Below are 19,606 nucleotides of genomic sequence, written 5' to 3'. Positions count from 1 at the left end.
AGCGGCGGGCGACGGCGAGAGCGCAGAAGAAAAGCGGCGCAAGCATTTTTTTCTTTTTTTTTGACAGGACCTAACTCCTTCACAGGAGTCTTATCCTGTCACGTGGTCTGGACCGCACCGCACAGCACAGGCGGACAAGCGGGGCAGCCACGAGGCGCCAGAGCAGAGCGGCGCGGGCGGGCGAGCGGCGACTCCGGCGGGGCGTTGGGGCGGTGCGGGCGGGCGGCGACTCCGGCGGGGCGCCGGGGCGGCGCGGGCGATGACTCCGGCGGGGCGGCGCGGGCGGCGACTCCGGCGGGACGGGCGGAGCGCCGGGGCAGCACGGGCGGCGACTCTGGCGGGGCGGGCAGCGTGGGTGGCGACTCGGCGGGCGGGTGGAGAGCTGGACGACGACGAGTCCGGCGGGTGGAGAGCCAGACGGGCAGTGGCCGGAGTTGACGGAGGAGAATAGCACGCAAGTGCAACGTGCGGAGGAAAAAAAAGAAACCCTAGGGCAGATTGGGAAGAAACCTAACCCTAGTTCGGCTCTGTACCATGTTAGGAATAGCACTTGTATTCATAACAGGGGCTCTAGGCCCATATATATATACAGGTACAAGAAGGGGAAAATATATAGAAAACCCCCTAATAGAAAAGGTAAACACCAACAGTACATATACATCTAACAGTAGCAAGTGTCAAACTCTAAAAGGCAAACGGTTTCGGAGTTGAAGGGTGTTTTCTGGACTCTAGCAAGAGCTGAGTAGGCTTAAAAATGACTTGTTCCATTAAAAAAAGAAATGTTTGTCCTCTAGTTCATTATTAAAAATGTAAGAAGCTGAAGAAGATATACAATCATCATACTTTGATTTGCAGTCTGATGTTACAAGTTACCATAATTTGCCAGCTCCCAAAGCTACACACAGAGTACAATAGGCAAGAAGATAACATAGTATAACAATTAGCAATGAACAGGTGATAGGTCATTAGCTGAATTTGGGCATACCTTGTCAACGATAACACAAACTTCAGTGAACAAATGTTCTAGTATGGAGTACATGTTCAAAGAACTTGGGAAAGCAGTGGCTAGAAGATTGCCCGGCAAAAATTCAGGAAGCTTCCTGCTTTCATCAGTTGATCCATTGTGACATCCCTAGTGATTAAAAGGATAAATTAAGAGAAATTAAGAAAGAGATTAGAAACAAATCAAATTTGCAAAGTGTCAAATTCAAGAAAACCTTTCAAATTCTAGCTAAGTGTAAAAATACCCCCAAATGGCACTCACATGGGTAGGAAATAAAAACAGATTTTTATATAAGAACTCAACTTTTGGCAAATGTAAAAGTGGTAGAACTTTTCAAATTGAACAACTATCTTAATTGGCACTTTTTCTGATTTTGAGTGGAAGGCATTCAAAAACTAGGTCAAAGTTGTGTCAAATTCAAGCTAAATTCAAATTAACCTTGCCCCCCGTTCTACCAAAGTTTGCACAACTTTATCTTAAAAACTAGCAAGTTTTTCACCCATCAGCCTTTGTAGAAGTTATAGTCCATAGTTCAAGCTCCAACTTTTATATTTGAAATTTTCAAAGTTTAGTTCAAAATTTCAGAGCAAAACCGCACCAAAGGCAGCACCTACGCGCGCCACATGCACGTGCCACGTGCGCCAGTGCGCGGTGACCACGCACGGCGTGCACACCGACGCCACCCGGCTGGCCGCTCCCCATCGCCCAACCGCTGCCGGTGACAAGACGACTCGAGCACAGTCGCTACCCACTCCTCGCGCACGCGATCTCCCCATCCGCAAGCAAAATCCCCGCCGGCCAACCCCGGGGCGCGGGCCACGCGCGCCCGAACGCCGCATGCCACCGCTGGCCAATAGAGCGCCGCCTCCGCTTGCCGCCTCTGCCAGGCCACCGCCGGCTTGCCCAACTGCGCCACGAGCTCGCCCTGACATCGCACTGCTCCCCCACGCCATCCTGCCGCTATAAAACGCGCTTGCCCAGCTCGTCGGCGCCATACCCGTCTTCACCCCCTTCACCGAGCGCCATTGACACCCATCGTCGAACTCCCCCTCCCAAGCCCCACCAACGCCGCCTGAGCTCTCCAGTGCACTACCCAAGCCTCACCGCACCTCCCCGAGCCCTTCCCCGGCCTTCTCCACCGCCACCTTCGCCGGAGAAGAAGCACCCAAGCTGCACCCGAAGCTCCACCGTCGAGCACCGCCGCCCGACCTCCTCCGCCCTCGACCCCCACAGCACAAACCTCATTGGTGAGCCGCTTGTCACTCCCCTGACCTTAGCCCACACCCACACCGTCAAAATCTCGCCATCGCACCACCGGCGGACGCTGAGGGCCACATTGCAAACCCCATTTTGTTTTCAAGGTCTTACGCATAAAATGCAAGGGCCTTGTTGTGAAGTTTAAAGAGATCTAAGGGCCAAAGCGCAAAACGTGTTTTCCTTTTCGGTTTTTAAATTGATTTAAACAGCTGAAGCTTGGAAAATGTCTAAGAAATTGTAGAAAAATATGAAACTTATTTTGTTGGGTTCCCGATGATGTCTAGTTTAATTTAAAAATGTTCGTGTGCTTGTTACTATCCTGTATCTAACACTAGGATTTATTTTTTATAAAATCTATTAAATGCTTCATAAATCATGGGATGCTCTAAAAATTGTGAAACCAGTTTTGTTAGCTTCCTTTTAACATGCATGTTCTAGATCTGTAATTTGTGTTAATGAAATCCATGATGTTCATACTGTTTTAAATTCAAATGCTTAATTGTTGTCTTAATATTGTTATTTACATGATAATTAGTGGAAAATAGATAAAAATGCAAGATAAATTTTGTTAGATTTTTTATGCTCATTCCTGACTAGTAAAAATACTTGTTCTTATGAAATATGTGTTTTCCTTTGCTTAATAAAAATACATGTTGTTTAATCTCCTTGTTATGGGATAAATAGTTCTCATGCTCATAAAACCCTAAAAAATTCATAGTAGTATATGTTAGTGTTGGTAACCCTTCTATAAATTTTGTGGAACTAAACTGATGATGAAACTCTAGTCAAAAATAATTCTTTAGGTTCTGCATTTTAACACTGTTTAATTTTTAGTAAATTCAGTAGATGCCAAATTCATCTCAAATTTTTATAGTAAATATCCTGTGTAGGGGGAAAGCTCATGTAAACATTTCATGTTCATATCTTAACAGATTCTTCCTAAAATATTTATTCATGTTGCATGCTAGTTTAATCTTTAATAATAAGTACTATTAGGACTTATAGGCTCACAAGTAATTAATTGTGCTTTTCTTTAGTAACATTATCACTCTTAAGAAGGTTGCTTAACAGGACCAACATGACACCACCCTTTATCTTTTGAATAATAAGTTTCTAAGAATTTTATATGTGACACAATCACCATCAAATTAGGATCTATGTTTTCTTCCCAACCAACCTTATTTTGTGAAGAAAAGAAATGTTATAAACTTGTCTAGGTGAATGTGGCCAAAAGGAAATAAATGTTTGTGAACCTTGTCTAGGTGAATGTAGTCGAAAATGCACCCTAAACTTCTACAACCTACGATTAACGAAATGCAACCTACATCATGAAAGCTTATAAATAAAATCTTATGCATATACATCTCGTGTAGAAGCTAACCTCGCTGACGGCACGTACGAGTTGGTTCCGGAAGCTGAAGAGGAACACTCCACTGCTGAGCTGAATGTGATCGAGGCAAACCAAGGCCCGAACCAAAGTTCGGAAGAGCCCAAGGCTGATTTAGGGTAAGAAGGCAAGCCCTAGAGCATAACCCTGATTTCCAAATTATGCATTACTTATGTTACTTATGTTTGTGCATTAAGTTCATAGGAGTTACTTGAAACCTTAGTTGCATGCTCCTAATACCCATGACTTGAATACTAGCATGTTAAGTTGCGTAGTTGCTATGCTAAATAGGGACATGGTAAAGGTCGAGTGATTTCCTGTCATTCGCGAGTGATAGGAGTTGCCTGTTTACTTATGTTAGAATCATAAGGTTGACGGGCGAAGCTTGGTAATATGTTTTGAATGGTGGATGCCCCGTCTGTTTAGAGAAAAACTGCTAAGGTCGAAATGTGTTAGAGTTGTGGTCAAGTGTTTGAAAGTACTAAACACATACCAAGTATGGGATCGGGAAGCCTAGTACCTGACTGAACCGGGACGTGGACATACTCTCCGCTCTCTCTGGAACCAGGTTCCCTTGATGTATCATGTGGGTACAAGTGCAGCCTCGGTACGGTGTCGTTCCAGGACCGATGGGGCCTTGTATCCAAGGGAAGTGGGATCTGAACACGTGTCGGGGATCGATGGGGACGGTTGATAGATGTGAACCATCGGGGTACGCATATGTCGTGTGTTTAGGTCCACCTTGCAAGGTTAAGAAATTCGATTCGAATCGTCTGCTTCTCACAGTTTGGGACTGCTTGATCACCAATCTGCACTCAGTAAGGAGATGAACAAGGATGATGCTTAATATTGATGCTTGATTTAATTGCTTGTTCTATCATTCTTGCTTAGAATAGGTGCTTACCTAGAATGGATAATCAACTAGAACTTGATGCTAAAACTTGAAAGCAAGGATCCACTTTACAAGCTTTTGGCAAAAACAAACCCCTCATCCCAAAAGCCTTGCATGTCTAGGAGTCGGTGGATTAGATACCACCTGACGGGTAAGTCTTGTGGAGTATTAGTATACTCAGCCTTACTTGTGGCTATATTTTTAGGTAATGTTGATGTGGATGATATGGTTGTTAGTGTGACTTGGTCGTGCTAGCTCCCTCCAAAATGGATGGTTGAGTGGGACCCATCCTCGGTGGGCGAGAATCATGGTGAGTGATATCATGGAAGGCTTCACCATGGTATTACGTATCGTCGTTAGAACTATCGTTTTCTTTTCCGCTGCATTAGAACTCTGAACTACTTTATAACTTGAACACTCAGTTTGTAATAACTTAATTGGGACCTCTGTAACATGTTATCTGGATTGTTGTAATCTCTAAGCTCGTCTTCGTGCGAGTTTGTATGCTTGTGTCTATCGAAAATACGTGGTTGTATCGGGTGAAACCCGACATACTAACATTTTGATTTAATCATTTTGATTCGGTTAAAGTGTATATTTGCATTTAAGGTGATGTTTAGCGCACTTTAGTTAAGTTAATTTTGGTGGTTCTGCCACATCTATCATCAGGGAAAGCAGTGGACTCTCCACCACTGTCAGTTCAAGCAAAATTATAGCAGGAATCGACACATAACCATCGCCACTCAATAACTCAAACTTCTCATCAGACAGGATATCGTTGTTGACCCCCTGTAGCTTGCTGCTAGAAGGGAGCACATAATTCAGAAACTATCAAACTGAAGTCTGTAGTGCAATCCTCTTGAGGGACCAAACACATTGATGCCATCCATCAAACTCAGTTGATAGTATCCAGTTGATAGCATCTCTTCTTGATCAGTCAAACCTACTTGCTTTGAAGGGACCAAACACATTGATGCCATCCATCAAACTCACATCACTTCACATCTGCAATAAGAAAAGAAAATGATCAAAACTGACGACAACTTGCTATACTGGAACCAGAAAAAAAAAAAGAGGCTTGGTAAATGACAATCAATTGCTGCCACACCTTATCTTCTCAACCTTTCCTCTTTCATTTTGATTGCATAGGGTTCTTCATTTTCCACCAAAGCTGGATGCTAGAACAGGCTAGCCAACGTAATCCTCAAAAAGTTTCTTCAAGAAGCATACGCTTTCAGAATATGATCCCTAAAATGCTGAAATGCCATGCTAATACAACAAGAGAGAATCAATAGCTTGAAATATATTTAATTTCAGACCAATATCCAAACAACTTTATTGGTCAGAAACAAGCACCATTCTGACTTCCATATGAGCATACCTCACTGTTTACCAATTTTCTCTAGAGATTTCATATTGAAAGATACGATCTGATGGCCAGCACATTTGGCTTACCTGCTCAGTGACATCGATGTACTCGATGGCCAGGAGCTGAGAGCATAGCATGGGGAGGATGCCGTGGTGGACGATGGCGTCGGCGGCACGCAGCGTAGCGTCGTAGCGTAGAGATACATGATGGTGTGCATGGAGAGCAGAATCCCGTCAGGGGCAGCCTCCGCACCATCATCGTCGCCCCACCGCACTAGTGCCCGCGTGGCCACCTCCGTCAGCACTGCCACGAGCGCGTCCTGCCCCGCACCCTCCGCCGCCACCATCTGATGGAACCTCCCGAGTCCCAACCCCATCGCCATCACCATCCTCGATCTCCCCGTCACCATCCGACTCGCACAACAACCCGCTGTCACTGGGAGGCGGTGACGCAGGGAGGGGGTGACACAGGGTGGGAGAGCTAGTGGCGCGGCTGGCGACACAGGGAGGAGCGGTGGTGGCTGGCGGCGCGGCGACAACGCAGGGAGGGAGAGGTGGCGGCAACGCAAGGAGGTAGTGGTGGCGGCGCGGGGGCGACGCTGGGAGGGAGTGGTGGCAGCGCGCCGGTGACGCAGGAAGGGGCGGCGGCGGCTAGCAATGTAGGGAGAAGGATCGGCGGCGTAGGGAACGGCCAAAAGAGTTCCGCACGGAGGACTAAAACGGACGGAGGAGGAAACCTGGTACGCCGCAATTCAGGGAAGGGCCAAATCCACGGCTTCCGCGTGGAGGACCCTGTAAGCGACGGCTGAGGAATGCCGGAGCGAGGGCCATCGTGCCACGGCTGCAATAATGTGTCCGTTTTGCTTTTTATATAGCAGGACGTCACTTTACAGAATCAGAAGAAGCTATTTCTTTCAGCTCCCAACCTCTTAGTTCATTTCAGAAAGTTATTTCACAGAATCATCAGAGAGAAAAGCAGAGCTCCTTCTGGAACCCATGGAGAATCGTCTCCAGCTCTACCTAACGCACGCTAAACGAAACAACTAGCTCCGAGCACCCCGCCGCGCCGCCTCACGACTCGCGAGTTGGTGCTGGGCTTGTTTCGTGCTCTCTTCATGGGCCCTATCCACTTCCGGCCCTCTACTTTCTTCCTTCTTCCCTGGCCTCTCCCTCATCGTGGCCCTGGGAAGTTGGGCCGGGATTTCCCTGTGATCTAATCAGAACGGCAGGATGAATAATGAAGCCCACTGATATTACAGTTAATAATGGTGTTTTACCACTGGTAAATGCCTCCTAACGCAGCATTAATTGGCGATGCAGTGAGAATGATGCGGTCAAAACGCCCGCTAGTGATGAGTGACCTCCGCGGTTAATTAACCTCGCCTCTCGTGTCTCGTCTCCCTCCCTCCACCCCACGCGCTGACGGCGAGCAGCCGCCGATCTCCGGCGGCTATATCCGCTCGCCGCCGCCTGCCGCCCGACGCGATGGAGAAGCGGCTTGCGTACGCGGCCGTCCTCCCCGTGCTGCTCCTCACGCTCCGCATCCTGCCCCTGCCCTCCGGCTCCCCCAGCGGCAGCGGCGGCGAGAGGGAAACCCTGGCCGCCCCGCCGGCGTCCAGGTACGTGGTGCGGTTCGTGGAGTACCGCCGCGCGGAGGAGCACCGGGAGTACCTGGGCGCTGGGCTCGGGGGAGCCGCGCCCGCGGCGTCGTGGAGGTGGGTGGAGCGGCGGAACCCCGCGGCCGCGTTCCCCACCGACTTCGCGGTGCTCGAGATCCGCGACGCGCACCGCGACGCCGTCGTGGCGGCGGTCCGGGCGCTCGGCCGCGTGCGGGACGTGCACGCCGACGCCACGTACTCGCGGTCCGTCCTGTCCGCGGCGGATCGGCCGCCCCCGCGGCGGGGGAAGCTGTTCACCGCCATGTCGTTCGAGGGGGAAGAGGAGGGAGGAGAGATTGCAAATTCGTCTTCTGCTACTTGGGGGCGGAGGCTTCTGCTGCAGGTACGCCAGCTTTTGTGCTCGTGGTACAACCACCAAAGATCCTTGCAAGACTGTTTCTTTGTGTTGAGCATGCCAATATGTCATTATGTTATTGCTCTGAAAGTCTGAATACCAAAAATACGTAAAAATGTTTTATCTGTTGCTGAGAGGGATTGTTCTCAACTTTTCAGCAACTGAAGAACTTTGGTATTGGAATGAAGCTATTACTTATGGCTTTTGTACTTGTTTAGGGTTCTGGTTTCTGAACCATATTTTTTAGGGGCCCTTATTTTTCATTATCAGATATAATCTGGAATCTGAAATGAGTATACTGTGTACTTGACTAGAAATTAGGGCATTCTGAACTAGCCATAAATGCATGATAGGCAACCCAGTTCAATGTCATAAGTGCATGATAGTGATGTGTCGCAAGCTGACCCAGCACCATATGGCTAGGTATAATGTTGCATTTACATACATTCTTTGACATTCTTGACATAACTAGCTACTATCATGTGAAGTTCGGTTTAGATTATTGAATGCCTTGAGTGTAGAAGATTATTGTTTCTGGCATTTTCTTTGGAAGTAAAAAAAATAGTGTTAATTGGATTGTCAGGTTTATGGGATATATCGTCTTCATGTCAAATATCAGTGTAATCACTGCTACGCTCTTTCAAGCATTTGTTGCAAACTGCAAGCTGGGACAATCCATCATTAACAGACAATGAGTGCTAGCTTTTATTACTCTGTCTGTTTTGGGGTTGCTACTTTCTGATATCAGCTTGTGTGAAGTTCAATTACTGTTGTGATTTAATGCTCGTTTATGGTAATCCGGCAGTTGACAATATGACCTATCTTCTCAACTACTACAACTGTAATTTTCATAATCAAAGGATATATGTTAGTTATGGTAATTTTAATAGTCAAACTCTATTGTTCGCTATACGATTTATGCATACGAGCTCTTTCAGTTACAATGTTGGATAGATCTTACATATCTCCTAGTCAACAACACTGTCCATAATTTGTCAGTTGATATGGCCCCATGTTGTCATGTTTTAACATTGAAATTTATCATTTGACAGAGACCACAAGTTACATCTCTTCTTGGAGCTGAACGATTATGGAAAAGAGGCTTCACTGGCAAGAAAGTCAAGATGGCCATTTTTGACACTGGTATTCGGTCTGATCATCCACACTTTCGCAATATTAAGGTATTACTACTGTATTTAGCCAATTTTGTTGCAGTGATAATAATACTAAATGCATGCATCAGAAGTTCAAAAAAACCATAAATTTGAAAGGCAAAAATAGGACCTTGAAATAAGTGCTTGCCGCTGTTCTTGAATAGCATACACAACATCGTACCACTATTGATGGCATTGCCTTACACTTTTCTTTCCACTGTTGTGATTTATCTGTTGCATTGATTCATGTCAAATAGTCATGTATTGATGTGTTGGAACTGTGGGAGTAACTAATTGCAGTCACCTGCCATATGGTTCTCGCATGGCAAAATAGTTCAGAACTTTCTGCCAGATTAGATGCTATTGCAAGACAAACTTAAATTCACATTGTTATCTTGAACACCACATCTCCTTGGATTCTTATTGTGTTCCAGCAAGGTGAAAAAATTACTTAAGAGACTAATTTTGTAGGAGCGCACAAATTGGACAAATGAAGACACGCTAAATGATAATCTTGGGCATGGAACATTTGTAGCAGGAGTTATTGCTGGTCAAGATGCAGAATGCCCTGGATTTGCACCTGATACTGAGATATATGCTTTTCGAGTGTTCACAGATGCTCAGGTACTGGATTTGGCTGAATATGCAACTTTTTGTATCATCAAAAACTAGTCCCTCCAATCGTAAAGTGACATTTTGGATATCTAGAAGTTCTCCGAACACAACTTTCAACAACTTCCACATAAACATGTTTTTATGAATCGCAGTTAATTTGTAGTATCATGAACATTTTTTTGGACAAATCTACATGGTACCATTCTAATTGGAGTGCATGCTGGTAAGATTTTGAGAATTTCATCTTGTTCTCAGTGCAGATATCCTACACCTCATGGTTCTTGGATGCATTTAACTACGCGATAGCAACCGGCATGGATGTTTTGAACTTGAGCATTGGTGGACCTGATTACCTGGATCTGCCCTTTGTGGAGAAGGTAAAGTTTGGTGATTGTTTAAATATTTTTTCTGTATGTTTTCACATCTCAACTGTTTTTTAGCTACCTGATTGTTCTGGTAGTCACTTTTTATAATTTGTGGAAGTTTGTTTTGTTCGTGTTTGTAGTTTTTTTTTGTGAATTTTCCTTTATGTATTTCTGCTGTTGACTGTACAACCAACACAAATACTATTTACAACTGCTGCTTGATGAGTGGATAAACCCTTTATTTTAAACAAGGTCTCTAGTGAGACTTGAAATTTTTATTGACTGTTTCTGTAGGTTTGGGAGCTCACAGCAAACGACATTATTATGGTATCAGCTATTGGAAATGATGGGCCTCTTTATGGCACATTAAATAACCCAGCTGATCAAAGCGATGTCATTGGTGTTGGCGGTATTGATTACAATAACCATATAGCTTCATTTTCCTCTCGGGGCATGACTACCTGGGAGCTTCCTCATGGGTACATTCTTTATCTTGCTGGTACAGTTTTCTTAGTATGCCCGCAATCTGCACATACGATGGTTGTATACTAGTTATCTTGCTTTAAGTATCGTATGGTATCTTAGTATTGTCTTTTGTGGGTAACTTTGCTTTTAACTTATGACACTTCATTGGAAGTGATGAAGCATGATTCAGCCATTACTTCTTGCTGTGCGTGATTTTAAGTTATGCTTGAGGATTAATTAAAAATCTAATTTTGATAGTTTTGCTGGAACATGATGAAGAAATGCTTCTACATTCCAGCGTAGACGGCCTTACCAAGCTTATAATTGTTGTTGGAAAACTTGGAGAATTAACTATATGTAGCCATTATCTTTTGCACCTGCTTCACGTTACTTATTCAAGAAATAGCATTCTCAGAAGTATGTATTCTATTCTGCAGTTATGGTCGTGTGAAACCTGATGTTGTTGCATATAGCCGAGATATAATTGGTTCGAAGATCAGCACAGGGTGTAAGACCCTTTCAGGCACCAGTGTAGCAAGCCCGGTGGTTGCTGGTGTAGTATGCTTGCTTGTTAGTGTTATACCTGAAGACAAGCGGAAATCAATCCTTAACCCTGCTGCTATGAAACAGGCCCTTGTTGAGGGTGCTTCTAAGCTTTCAGGGCCAAACATGTACGAGCAAGGTGCTGGCAAGCTTGATCTGTAAGTTTCTCGCCCCCCTTTTGGGATACCTTTTCATAAATTACAAAATGAGCAATTACAAGGTCTGTTTCCTGTTGGATATTTCAGAATTATCTTATTCCATGTCTCCATTGTTTTACGACATTAAGGGTGCATCCATTTAGAATGCAGGAACATGATCATATTGACCTTTGCTTTCCCTAGCATTGCACAAAATCATACTCATTTATTGCACCATTTGTTCCAGTTGGCAGTCATATGAAATCTTGAAAAATTACCAACCACGTGCAAGCATATTTCCTACAATGCTTGACTTCACCGAGTGTCCATATTTCTGGCCTTTTTGTCGCCAACCCATGTATGCTGGAGCTATGCCAGTAATCTTCAATGCTACAATTCTGAATGGGATGGGGGTGATTGGTTATGTGAAGGATCAACCTTTATGGCAACCTTCTGAAGATATCGGCAATCTTCTTAGTGTTCACTTCACCTACTCGGATGTTATCTGGCCTTGGACGGGGTATCTTGCTCTACATTTGCAAGTTAAAGATGAGGGTTCTCAGTTCTCAGGCATAATTAGTGGCAATGTTACTCTGACTATTTATACCCCAGCAGCTCATGGAGAAAGCAGCCCACGGACTAGTACATGTGTTCTTTACTTGAAGATCAAGGTAGTTCCAACACCTGTTAGGTCAAAAAGAATACTGTGGGACCAATATCATAATATCAAGTACCCGTCAGGATATGTTCCAAGGGATTCCCTTAATGTTCATAATGATATCCTTGACTGGCATGGTGATCACTTGCACACGAACTTTCACATTCTGTTCAACATGCTAAGAGATGCAGGGTACTATATTGAGACACTTGGATCACCACTTACTTGCTTTGATGCTAGCAATTATGGGACATTGCTTATGGTTGATCTTGAGGATGAATACTTTGATGAAGAGATTCAGAAACTTAGGGATGATGTTATACACAAGGGACTTGGCATTGCTGTTTTTGCTGAGTGGTACCATGTTGATACAATGATTAAGATGACATTCTTTGATGAGAATACCCGCAGTTGGTGGACTCCAATTACTGGGGGTGCAAATGTACCTGCACTTAATGAACTTCTGGCACCATTTGGCATTGCTTTGGGGGACAAAATACTTACTGGTGACTTCTCAATAAATGGTGAGCAGACCCACTATGCTTCTGGAACTGATATAGTGCAATTTCCAGCGGGAGGTTTCTTGCATAGCTTCCAGCTCCAGGAAAGCTCAAGGACTGTGCAGGATCACATAGGAACACTAGATACAGAAAACACCCAGGGAAAAAGCAAGGTTAGAGGATATTGCCTTTTTTAGTTCAGTACTTCTGATACCATCTCTATATCTGTGAGTGCAAGGTTCTAAGCTAACTGATAAAGAGCTCGTTCACCTGGCATTGATAGCATCTTTAATTCTCATATAACGCTATGTTGGTTAAGTAAAGTCTGTTTGTTTAGTGTGTATCCATTTACTACAACTTATTATTCCGAAAATTCCAAAAATAATATTGTAATGTAAGCTACCATCCTTACACTCAGTTAGTGTGTTCAATTTAATTTGATAAGGATAGAAATGGAACACCCATTAAAGCTAATAGTTTTGGTGATGAAAACAGATAAGAAATATATTATCCCTTTTAAATAAAAAATGAATGCTAAGGAGCACAGTTACCCATTCAGTGTTCAATTCCTCTGGTGAATAGAACATTTTTTACCACACTGTACCACACAATAATCTTGTCTGATGGTAGTGTTGATTATATAAATATATTATATTGCTGTATGTATTAATATTTAAGGCTTATTGGTTTCTCGCAGCTGTCCTCGATTCTTGGAATGATGGAAGCAGGAGAAGGGAGGATTGCAGTCTATGGTGATTCAAATTGTCTTGACAGTAGTCACATGGTAACGAACTGCTATTGGCTTTTGAGAAAAATATTGGAGTTCACTGGCAATAAAGTGAAAGATCCTGTCCTTTTCTCGGAGACTACGCAGTTAAAGTTTCCAGTTTTTGAGAACATCCATCAGCCATCACGTAGGTTAGATGTAAACTTTTCAACGTACTCAACAGTCATTGGCAAGGAATTGATCTGTCACCAAGATTCCCGGTTTGAGGTTTGGGGTACGAAAGGTTATGGTGTTCAACCAACAGGCACAACAAGAAAGCTCCCAGAATACCAGATGGATGAAAATTCTAGTTCTCTCAATGTTACAGTGCAAACTCCTGACAGAAAACAAGATAAAGTCGAAACACTTAAAATAAATCTTTCAACACCAGATGCTACTAAAATAAATCTTTCAACACCAGATGCTGCTAAGTTTGAAGATACAAGAGAATATTTTGGCTTTATTGGTCATGAAGAGGTATAAATCTTGCTTTCCCTTAAGGAACTTTGACTAGAGTCTTCAGCTGGAGTACAATACATGAAAATGATTAACTAGCTATGTTACTGAAAGAATAATTGTAGCTTCAGGGACCAGTTTGAGCTGTACAATTCATGTAACACTGAGTACATCAGAGTTTGCATTATATGCACTAATCCAACAGTTTTGTTGATAGAACTAGACTTGTGTCTTCGTACTGTTATGTTGGAGTACAAATTCTACAGAGTAGCAAATGCATTTAGCTCCAAATGATAACCTAGATCCATTAAACAGGATTTACCATGGTGTTTTTTTTATGGCATCTTCAGTTTCTCGTCCTGAAATCTATATTGGTATTTGTGTGGATGAAGTTCTAATTTTCAAAGGGAAAAAATGTTTCAGATATTGTGTACTAGGAAGAACCCTGAATGATTTGCAGTGAAGAATTAAGTAAGAGCTCAAGGCTGTAGAAAAGCAGAAAGTTGTAGTGAGTAGAAAAGCCTGCCATGTTGACATGCACAATATTTTCCTTTATGTGTGAATTCAATGTTGATGATAGATTATAGAAAGAGATTCAGGTGTTGTTTCTTTAGAGTTTTGGTCACAGAGTTTTGTGGAAGCTTATGCATTTTATGGTTATCTTTTAGTTAGAAGAAGCGAAGCAGTGCCTAAGATTTATCCACTGGATGTTGCTGGAATATGCTGATTTTTATTTTTCAGGTTGACTTAGGAATGTTAATGGCAAGCCAGTGGATGGTACCTTGCTTAGCGGCCACAGCTTGTAAGTAGCAAATACTTGTTGATTAACTTTTAAATTTATGACCATGTTGTGCTATTCCTTTCCTTAATCCTTTTTCCAACATGCAGGCCTTATGTTGTACCTTAGTTATAGAGTGCAACAAAAACGCCGCCGACGAAGAAAAGGGTCGGTGGCTAGTCGGCTAACAAGTATGGTATAATGTGACAATCTTGAGAGGATGGATAGGGGTTTTAGCAGCTACGTTTCAGGCCTCCAGTCATGATGGGTAGAAAAGAAGCGCTCCATCTGCGCAACATGACAAAGTATTTCAGCAGCTGGAAGTTCCTGATACTGTTTTCAGCTTGCTCATGGGGTCCATCAAGACACATTTTGACTCAGCAGCAAGAGGCTCAGCTAACTTTCGAGCTTAAGAGAGCTGATTGGTCAGTTGTGCAACCACATGGAAAGCTCATTATCTGTCAGGATTCAGGCATTTGTGACATCAACATGTAGTTGCTTGTAGTCATCCACAATTTTGTTCTTTGTGACACAAGCTATAGCCACAAAAATCTCTGAGAGCTAATTCTTTAGGTGAGAAGCTACAGCTAACTCTTTCCCATCACCTTGGGATGTGGCGAAGGTGAATTTGAGCTTCTCAGTAGGTCCATAAGCCCCTAGGGGCAAAAGTAGCATGAGCTGGCACAGATACAAACGAGGCTTAGGCTTATTGACAAGTCTGTAAAGAAAATTTTGTATCGTTCTTAAAAAGAAGCAAATCTGTTTGAAAGAACATTGTCTTGGCACAATGTCAATAGCAAGTACTCGAGGATCTGTTTGCATTTTGGGACACAAATGTATATATGCAACATAGCAATTCGCCTAAATATTTGTTCCATATGCCCAAAATATTTGCAACAATTCGCCTAACATAGCAAGTTCCAGTTCTATGATGTAGTCGCAGAACAAGATTATGCAATGGTACTCCAGTTGGTGAAATGTTTTCGATTCATTTCTTCACTTTCATCTACAAGAAATTGAACAGACCGTATTGTTGGCGTATTTAAATCATAATAAGCTCAGGTAAACTGTCACTCGAACCTACACAGTAGGGTTTCAAAACAGCTAAAACAACGGCTTCTTGCCGTTCAGAAGACCCATGAGATGCTCGAAAACATGCGAGCCACCGTCGCGGATGCCGGAGTGCATGTACTCGTTGGTCACCCAGAGCCGGATCCCGGCGATCTGGGAGGCGGTCTCCTTGGCGATGTTGAAGTTCACGTACATGTCCTCGTAGTAGACCGCAGCAGCAACAGGAACCTGCAGGATGCCATGCCCACACGAATGTTTAGCAAAGCCCCAATGCTGCAAGCTTGCTAGAACATATTGATCTTGCATAAAGACGTAACATATAATAGCATATGAATATGAAATTCCTAGTAGTACAGTCCTCTAGACCTTCATGGGAATTAAGTTCACTGTTCTGTAAGAACTCTAGTTAAACATTGTAACACTGCTCTATAAGCACCAACAATGGAACTAAGAAGCAAACCTGATGGAATTAGCTTGAAATGCCAAAATTCAAATTTAAATCCATCTTTTAAGTAACATTGCGATGTATCCAGTAACTATCAACAGATGACTCTTTTTTACAGCATGGTACAACATGACATATACAAAGGATTATGATTCTTATAAAGTACGAACCTTATTGTTATTCAGCTTGCTAACATCATATAGTGGAGGCCAATCTTCCTTCTCAGCTAATAAATGGGCAGCCTCCTTTAGGTCTCGTAGAGCATGGATCTCGTCAAACATGCATGGAAATACCATCTGTGTATGAGAAACAGCATCATGTCAGGAATAGAAGTTTAGGGAAGTGATGACATGTCAAATAAACAAATAGCAGGAGCTAGTTGACAGCTTCTGCTTATAGTTTGACCCAAGATTGAAAGAATAAACTCATAGCATGTAATTGGCATTGCATAAGTTCCTTTTAACATGTTTCTGCCCGAGGGTTCAGCAAGATGTCCAAACATGTACGGAAGGGGTAGCGCTGGTCTTGCTTTACAGATAAACTTGTGAGGGATTTATAAATATCGAGTACCATCCCTTCTACAAAAGATGATGGGAACCCAGAATATAAGCTCAAGAGAATGATAATTTCCTCGATATGGGAGCTACCTCTCCAGTAAAATACACAGGACGGCCTTCTTCTGTAGCCTTAACAGGATCAAACAAACTTTCATATTCACCGCGAATCTTTTCAGCAGACCATTTTGATGAAGAGCCCTGTGATCATAAACAAAGGAATACTTCATAGTATTGTTGTACCACCACCTAATTATTACTCCCTCTGTACTCTTTCATTTGATGCTGACTAGCTCGAATTTGAGCTCGCCAGAGCTAAATAAAAAAGAACGGAGGTAGTATTAGTACTACTATAAGGTTCAGAACTTGCCTCACAGTAGATAGACTCGTGCAAAAGGGCATAAAGAGGATTTTGATCAAAACCTAACCACATTTCAAACTAAAGAGCATAATGTTAGAATATCAGCAAATGTAAACACTAGGACATTGCTTCAAAGATTTAGAAGAACAACATTAAGAATACTATCAAAGATTTTACCTCTTTCAAGAAGTAATAGCTTATTCTCCTTTTAGCTCCAGGAACTAGTACAGGATCCCACACCCTCTCAAGCCTGTACTGGACAAAATAGCAAGGTATGGTGCAGATCAGATAGATTGTGTTCTTTCCTCAAATTGTGAATGAGAAGATAATGCATTTCTTACAGATAATGCAGTCTTTCAAATCCACCACCAGAACCCAAACCTGACAGTCCAAGACACTGCAGCATCTTAGGAGTTAACCTGCCACCAGATGGAAGAGCAACCTGTAAAAGAAATGCCGCATAAGAACAAATTTCCAAAGCCACAGAAATTTTCATTGTAAAAATTTACTTACCCCTCCACCTTCAGTTTCACTTAAGTATCTTACAATCTCATGAATGACTTGTATATCTTGAGGATACCTCTTATAGTACTTCTCGTTTTGCTGTTGAACCTGTTTAAAGCAGGCTCTGTATACAGTTTGTGCAGTGCAAGGCTCACCTAGTGGTGGAAGCCCTCCAGTCAAAAGAACAGATTTCAGGCCTTCTGGAGCAAAACTCAAATATGTAACAGCACAAAATCCACCGTAACTCTGTAATTGAAAAAAGGGTACATGGTTGCGTAAGAATAGTGCTACAGAACTAAAAAATACATTACTCTGTCCTACGTCATGCAATATCCATATCAATAATTAGAAATTGCAAGGGAGGTTTGTGTGAAACAAAATCCATTTTAAGGTTTTGTCTGCAGAGAGCTAAGTATCAATCAGTTAGCTTTATGTTATTTACAGAGTTAGTTTTCATGCCCCTATGTCTTTTCACATACTTCAGTGACTTTAACGACAAACAGAAATCAAGAAACTTTTTTTTCACTATTAGAAGTTTAGATTAGATGGAACTAGATATACATTTGTACCTAAAGGGTTACAATGATATCATCAATCTATTAAGTGCTTTTAAGATAGTATACCTGTCCAAGGACTGTCCAAGGCTTGGCATCTGGTACAAGACGTAGACGAATAAATTCTGCGTCCTTAATTATATTATCCGCCCTGAAATGCTTCAAGTACTCAACCTGCTTTGTTGGAGATGTAATTTGCGAAAGAGATGATGGTGTTAATGGTGTGGATAATCCTGTGCCCCGCTGAATTAAGAAGTATGTAAGCATAAGACAATCCAAGGGGAGAACAAAGACGAAGATAGCTCAGGATCTATCCAGGGAATTCGACCGTGCATTCTTACCTGATCTAACAGCACAACACGGTGGTCTTCACATGCTTTCTTTAACCATCCGCCTGCTTCCGTGGGACGAGGACTCTCAAATCCAGGCCCTCCTTGCAGGTACAACAGATAAGGCAGAGATGCGTCTTCTTTCCCAGCTGGAACAGTCCAAACATGACGGCCATCAAAATTTTGAGCAGGAAAGATAGTAACACAGAAGCACTAAGGCACTAAGCAAGTTGTGGCTCTAGCTCTCCCAATATAAGATCAGTTCACGTAGATACAAGCCTAAACCAGCAGATACATTACAAAAGCTCCATTTAAACTGTTTCATGAATTGGCTTCGCCAAGGTTTCTTCTCCCTTTTGCCACATCGTTTTCATGATGATAGGTACCTAAGAATCAGTTTCGTTAAAGAATTGGTCCTAGTTTTTCATTGTCTCAGAGATACACACATAGGATTGACTTAAGCAGGCCGGTCTGGTGCAGTGGCACCGATTAGCACCTACCGATCATACTGCCTTGTCACCATTCATGTCCGAATCTAGTGAATGATGACGTGCCAACTTCACAAATAAACACACCCACACAAGCATCCAGCAAAAACTGCAGGCCGCACACAGAACGCTGCACGTACGGCAGATCGCAGGCAGGCAGGCAGACGAGGGGGACGACAACTGGACAAGCAAGCGCGACCTACCGGCGACGACCTCTCGCGCGAAGACGGTGATGGTGGCTCCGCTGTCGGGGCTGGAGTGGTCGAGCGGCACGGCGAACCGGTGGTCCCGGAGGCTGAGGCCCGGCACCGCGTACCACGCGCCGGCCTCGTGCTCCGCCCTCGCTGACGACGACATGGCCGCGGCCGCCGCTCCCCTCGGCGGCGGGATCCGGCAGGACGTGAGGCGGAGGCGGGCGGCGCCTGGGACGGGGAGGAAGGCCGGGTGGCGGCGAAGCGGAGGCGCTGCGACGGCCGGGGTGGCTGTGGCGACGGCGATGGCGGCCGCGCAACGGAGTCTCGCTGCGGCCATGCCGGGCGGCCGTCGATTGGATATATAATAGCGGGTGGGATCGGGCGGATGCCGATTGCCGAAGCTGATTTGGCTGACGTCACGCGTGCCGGGAACAGTCGAACAGAAAGAACATCAGCCTACGTCTGTGTGCTAGGGACAGTGTAACAACTGACACAAGGACCAAGATCTGTCTTCACGCGAAATCCAGTGTAGTTGCAACTGCACTGGATCCATGTCCTGGATGGATGTAAAAGCTTTCACGCGAAATCTTAAATCTCTCCCGAGTTTGATCCTGGCCGATCTAGCAAATCTGAGAAGTCGGGGTGCAAATCGAAGACAAATCATGCCGGGAAAACTGGTACAGCGAATCTGAATGAAATTCCGGCAAATCTTACAGGCACGGGGCGAATTTCTAAGAAAATAAGCCTGC

At 43.8% G+C, this 19,606-nt stretch overlaps 2 protein-coding genes across 2 annotated transcripts; one reads left to right on the top strand and one right to left on the bottom strand.

Moving 5' to 3' along the window:
• Positions 1-7,247: 7,247 nt before the first annotated feature.
• Positions 7,248-15,157, top strand: LOC101786320 (subtilisin-like protease SBT6.1). Its single transcript, XM_004964703.3, has 10 exons — positions 7,248-7,908; positions 8,973-9,101; positions 9,546-9,698; positions 9,950-10,066; positions 10,349-10,533; positions 10,957-11,220; positions 11,447-12,530; positions 13,055-13,600; positions 14,321-14,381; positions 14,468-15,157. Exons 1-10 carry the CDS (start codon positions 7,393-7,395, stop codon positions 14,557-14,559), a joined length of 3,147 nt encoding a protein of 1,048 aa, XP_004964760.1. The 5' UTR covers positions 7,248-7,392; the 3' UTR covers positions 14,560-15,157.
• A 134-nt stretch (positions 15,158-15,291) lies between these two features.
• Positions 15,292-19,232, bottom strand: LOC101786711 (proline iminopeptidase). The gene is made up of 10 exons (XM_004964704.4): positions 18,867-19,232; positions 18,188-18,324; positions 17,916-18,089; positions 17,302-17,538; positions 17,130-17,230; positions 16,966-17,038; positions 16,798-16,866; positions 16,521-16,628; positions 16,044-16,169; positions 15,292-15,656 (listed from the first exon to the last, which is right to left on the bottom strand). Exons 1-10 carry the CDS (start codon positions 19,192-19,194, stop codon positions 15,462-15,464), a joined length of 1,548 nt encoding a protein of 515 aa, XP_004964761.1. The 5' UTR covers positions 19,195-19,232; the 3' UTR covers positions 15,292-15,461.
• Between the last annotated feature and the right edge of the window lie 374 nt (positions 19,233-19,606).

Source organism: Setaria italica, chromosome IV (genome assembly GCF_000263155.2).
Source record: "Setaria italica strain Yugu1 chromosome IV, Setaria_italica_v2.0, whole genome shotgun sequence".
In the NCBI taxonomy this organism is placed as follows: Eukaryota; Viridiplantae; Streptophyta; class Magnoliopsida; order Poales; family Poaceae; genus Setaria; species Setaria italica.
The sequence above is the reverse complement of the archived record's forward strand: the minus strand, read 5'-3'. Positions and strand labels throughout refer to the sequence as shown.

Bases quoted from the DNA above. Each gene is read 5' to 3' on its own strand.
- LOC101786320 (XM_004964703.3), top strand. From the start codon at position 7,393: ATGGAGAAGCGGCTTGCGTACGCGGCCGTCCTCCCCGTGCTGCTCCTC. The intron at 9,102-9,545 runs GTATTACTACTG...CTAATTTTGTAG, and splicing joins CACACTTTCGCAATATTAAG to GAGCGCACAAATTGGACAAA. The intron at 9,699-9,949 runs GTACTGGATTTG...TTCTCAGTGCAG, and splicing joins GAGTGTTCACAGATGCTCAG to ATATCCTACACCTCATGGTT.
- LOC101786711 (XM_004964704.4), bottom strand. From the start codon at position 19,194: ATGGCCGCAGCGAGACTCCGTTGCGCGGCCGCCATCGCCGTCGCCACA. The intron at 18,090-18,187 runs GTAAGAATGCAC...TTCTTAATTCAG, and splicing joins GTGTTGTGCTGTTAGATCAG to CGGGGCACAGGATTATCCAC. The intron at 15,657-16,043 runs GTTCGTACTTTA...GGCATCCTGCAG, and splicing joins GCAAGCTGAATAACAATAAG to GTTCCTGTTGCTGCTGCGGT.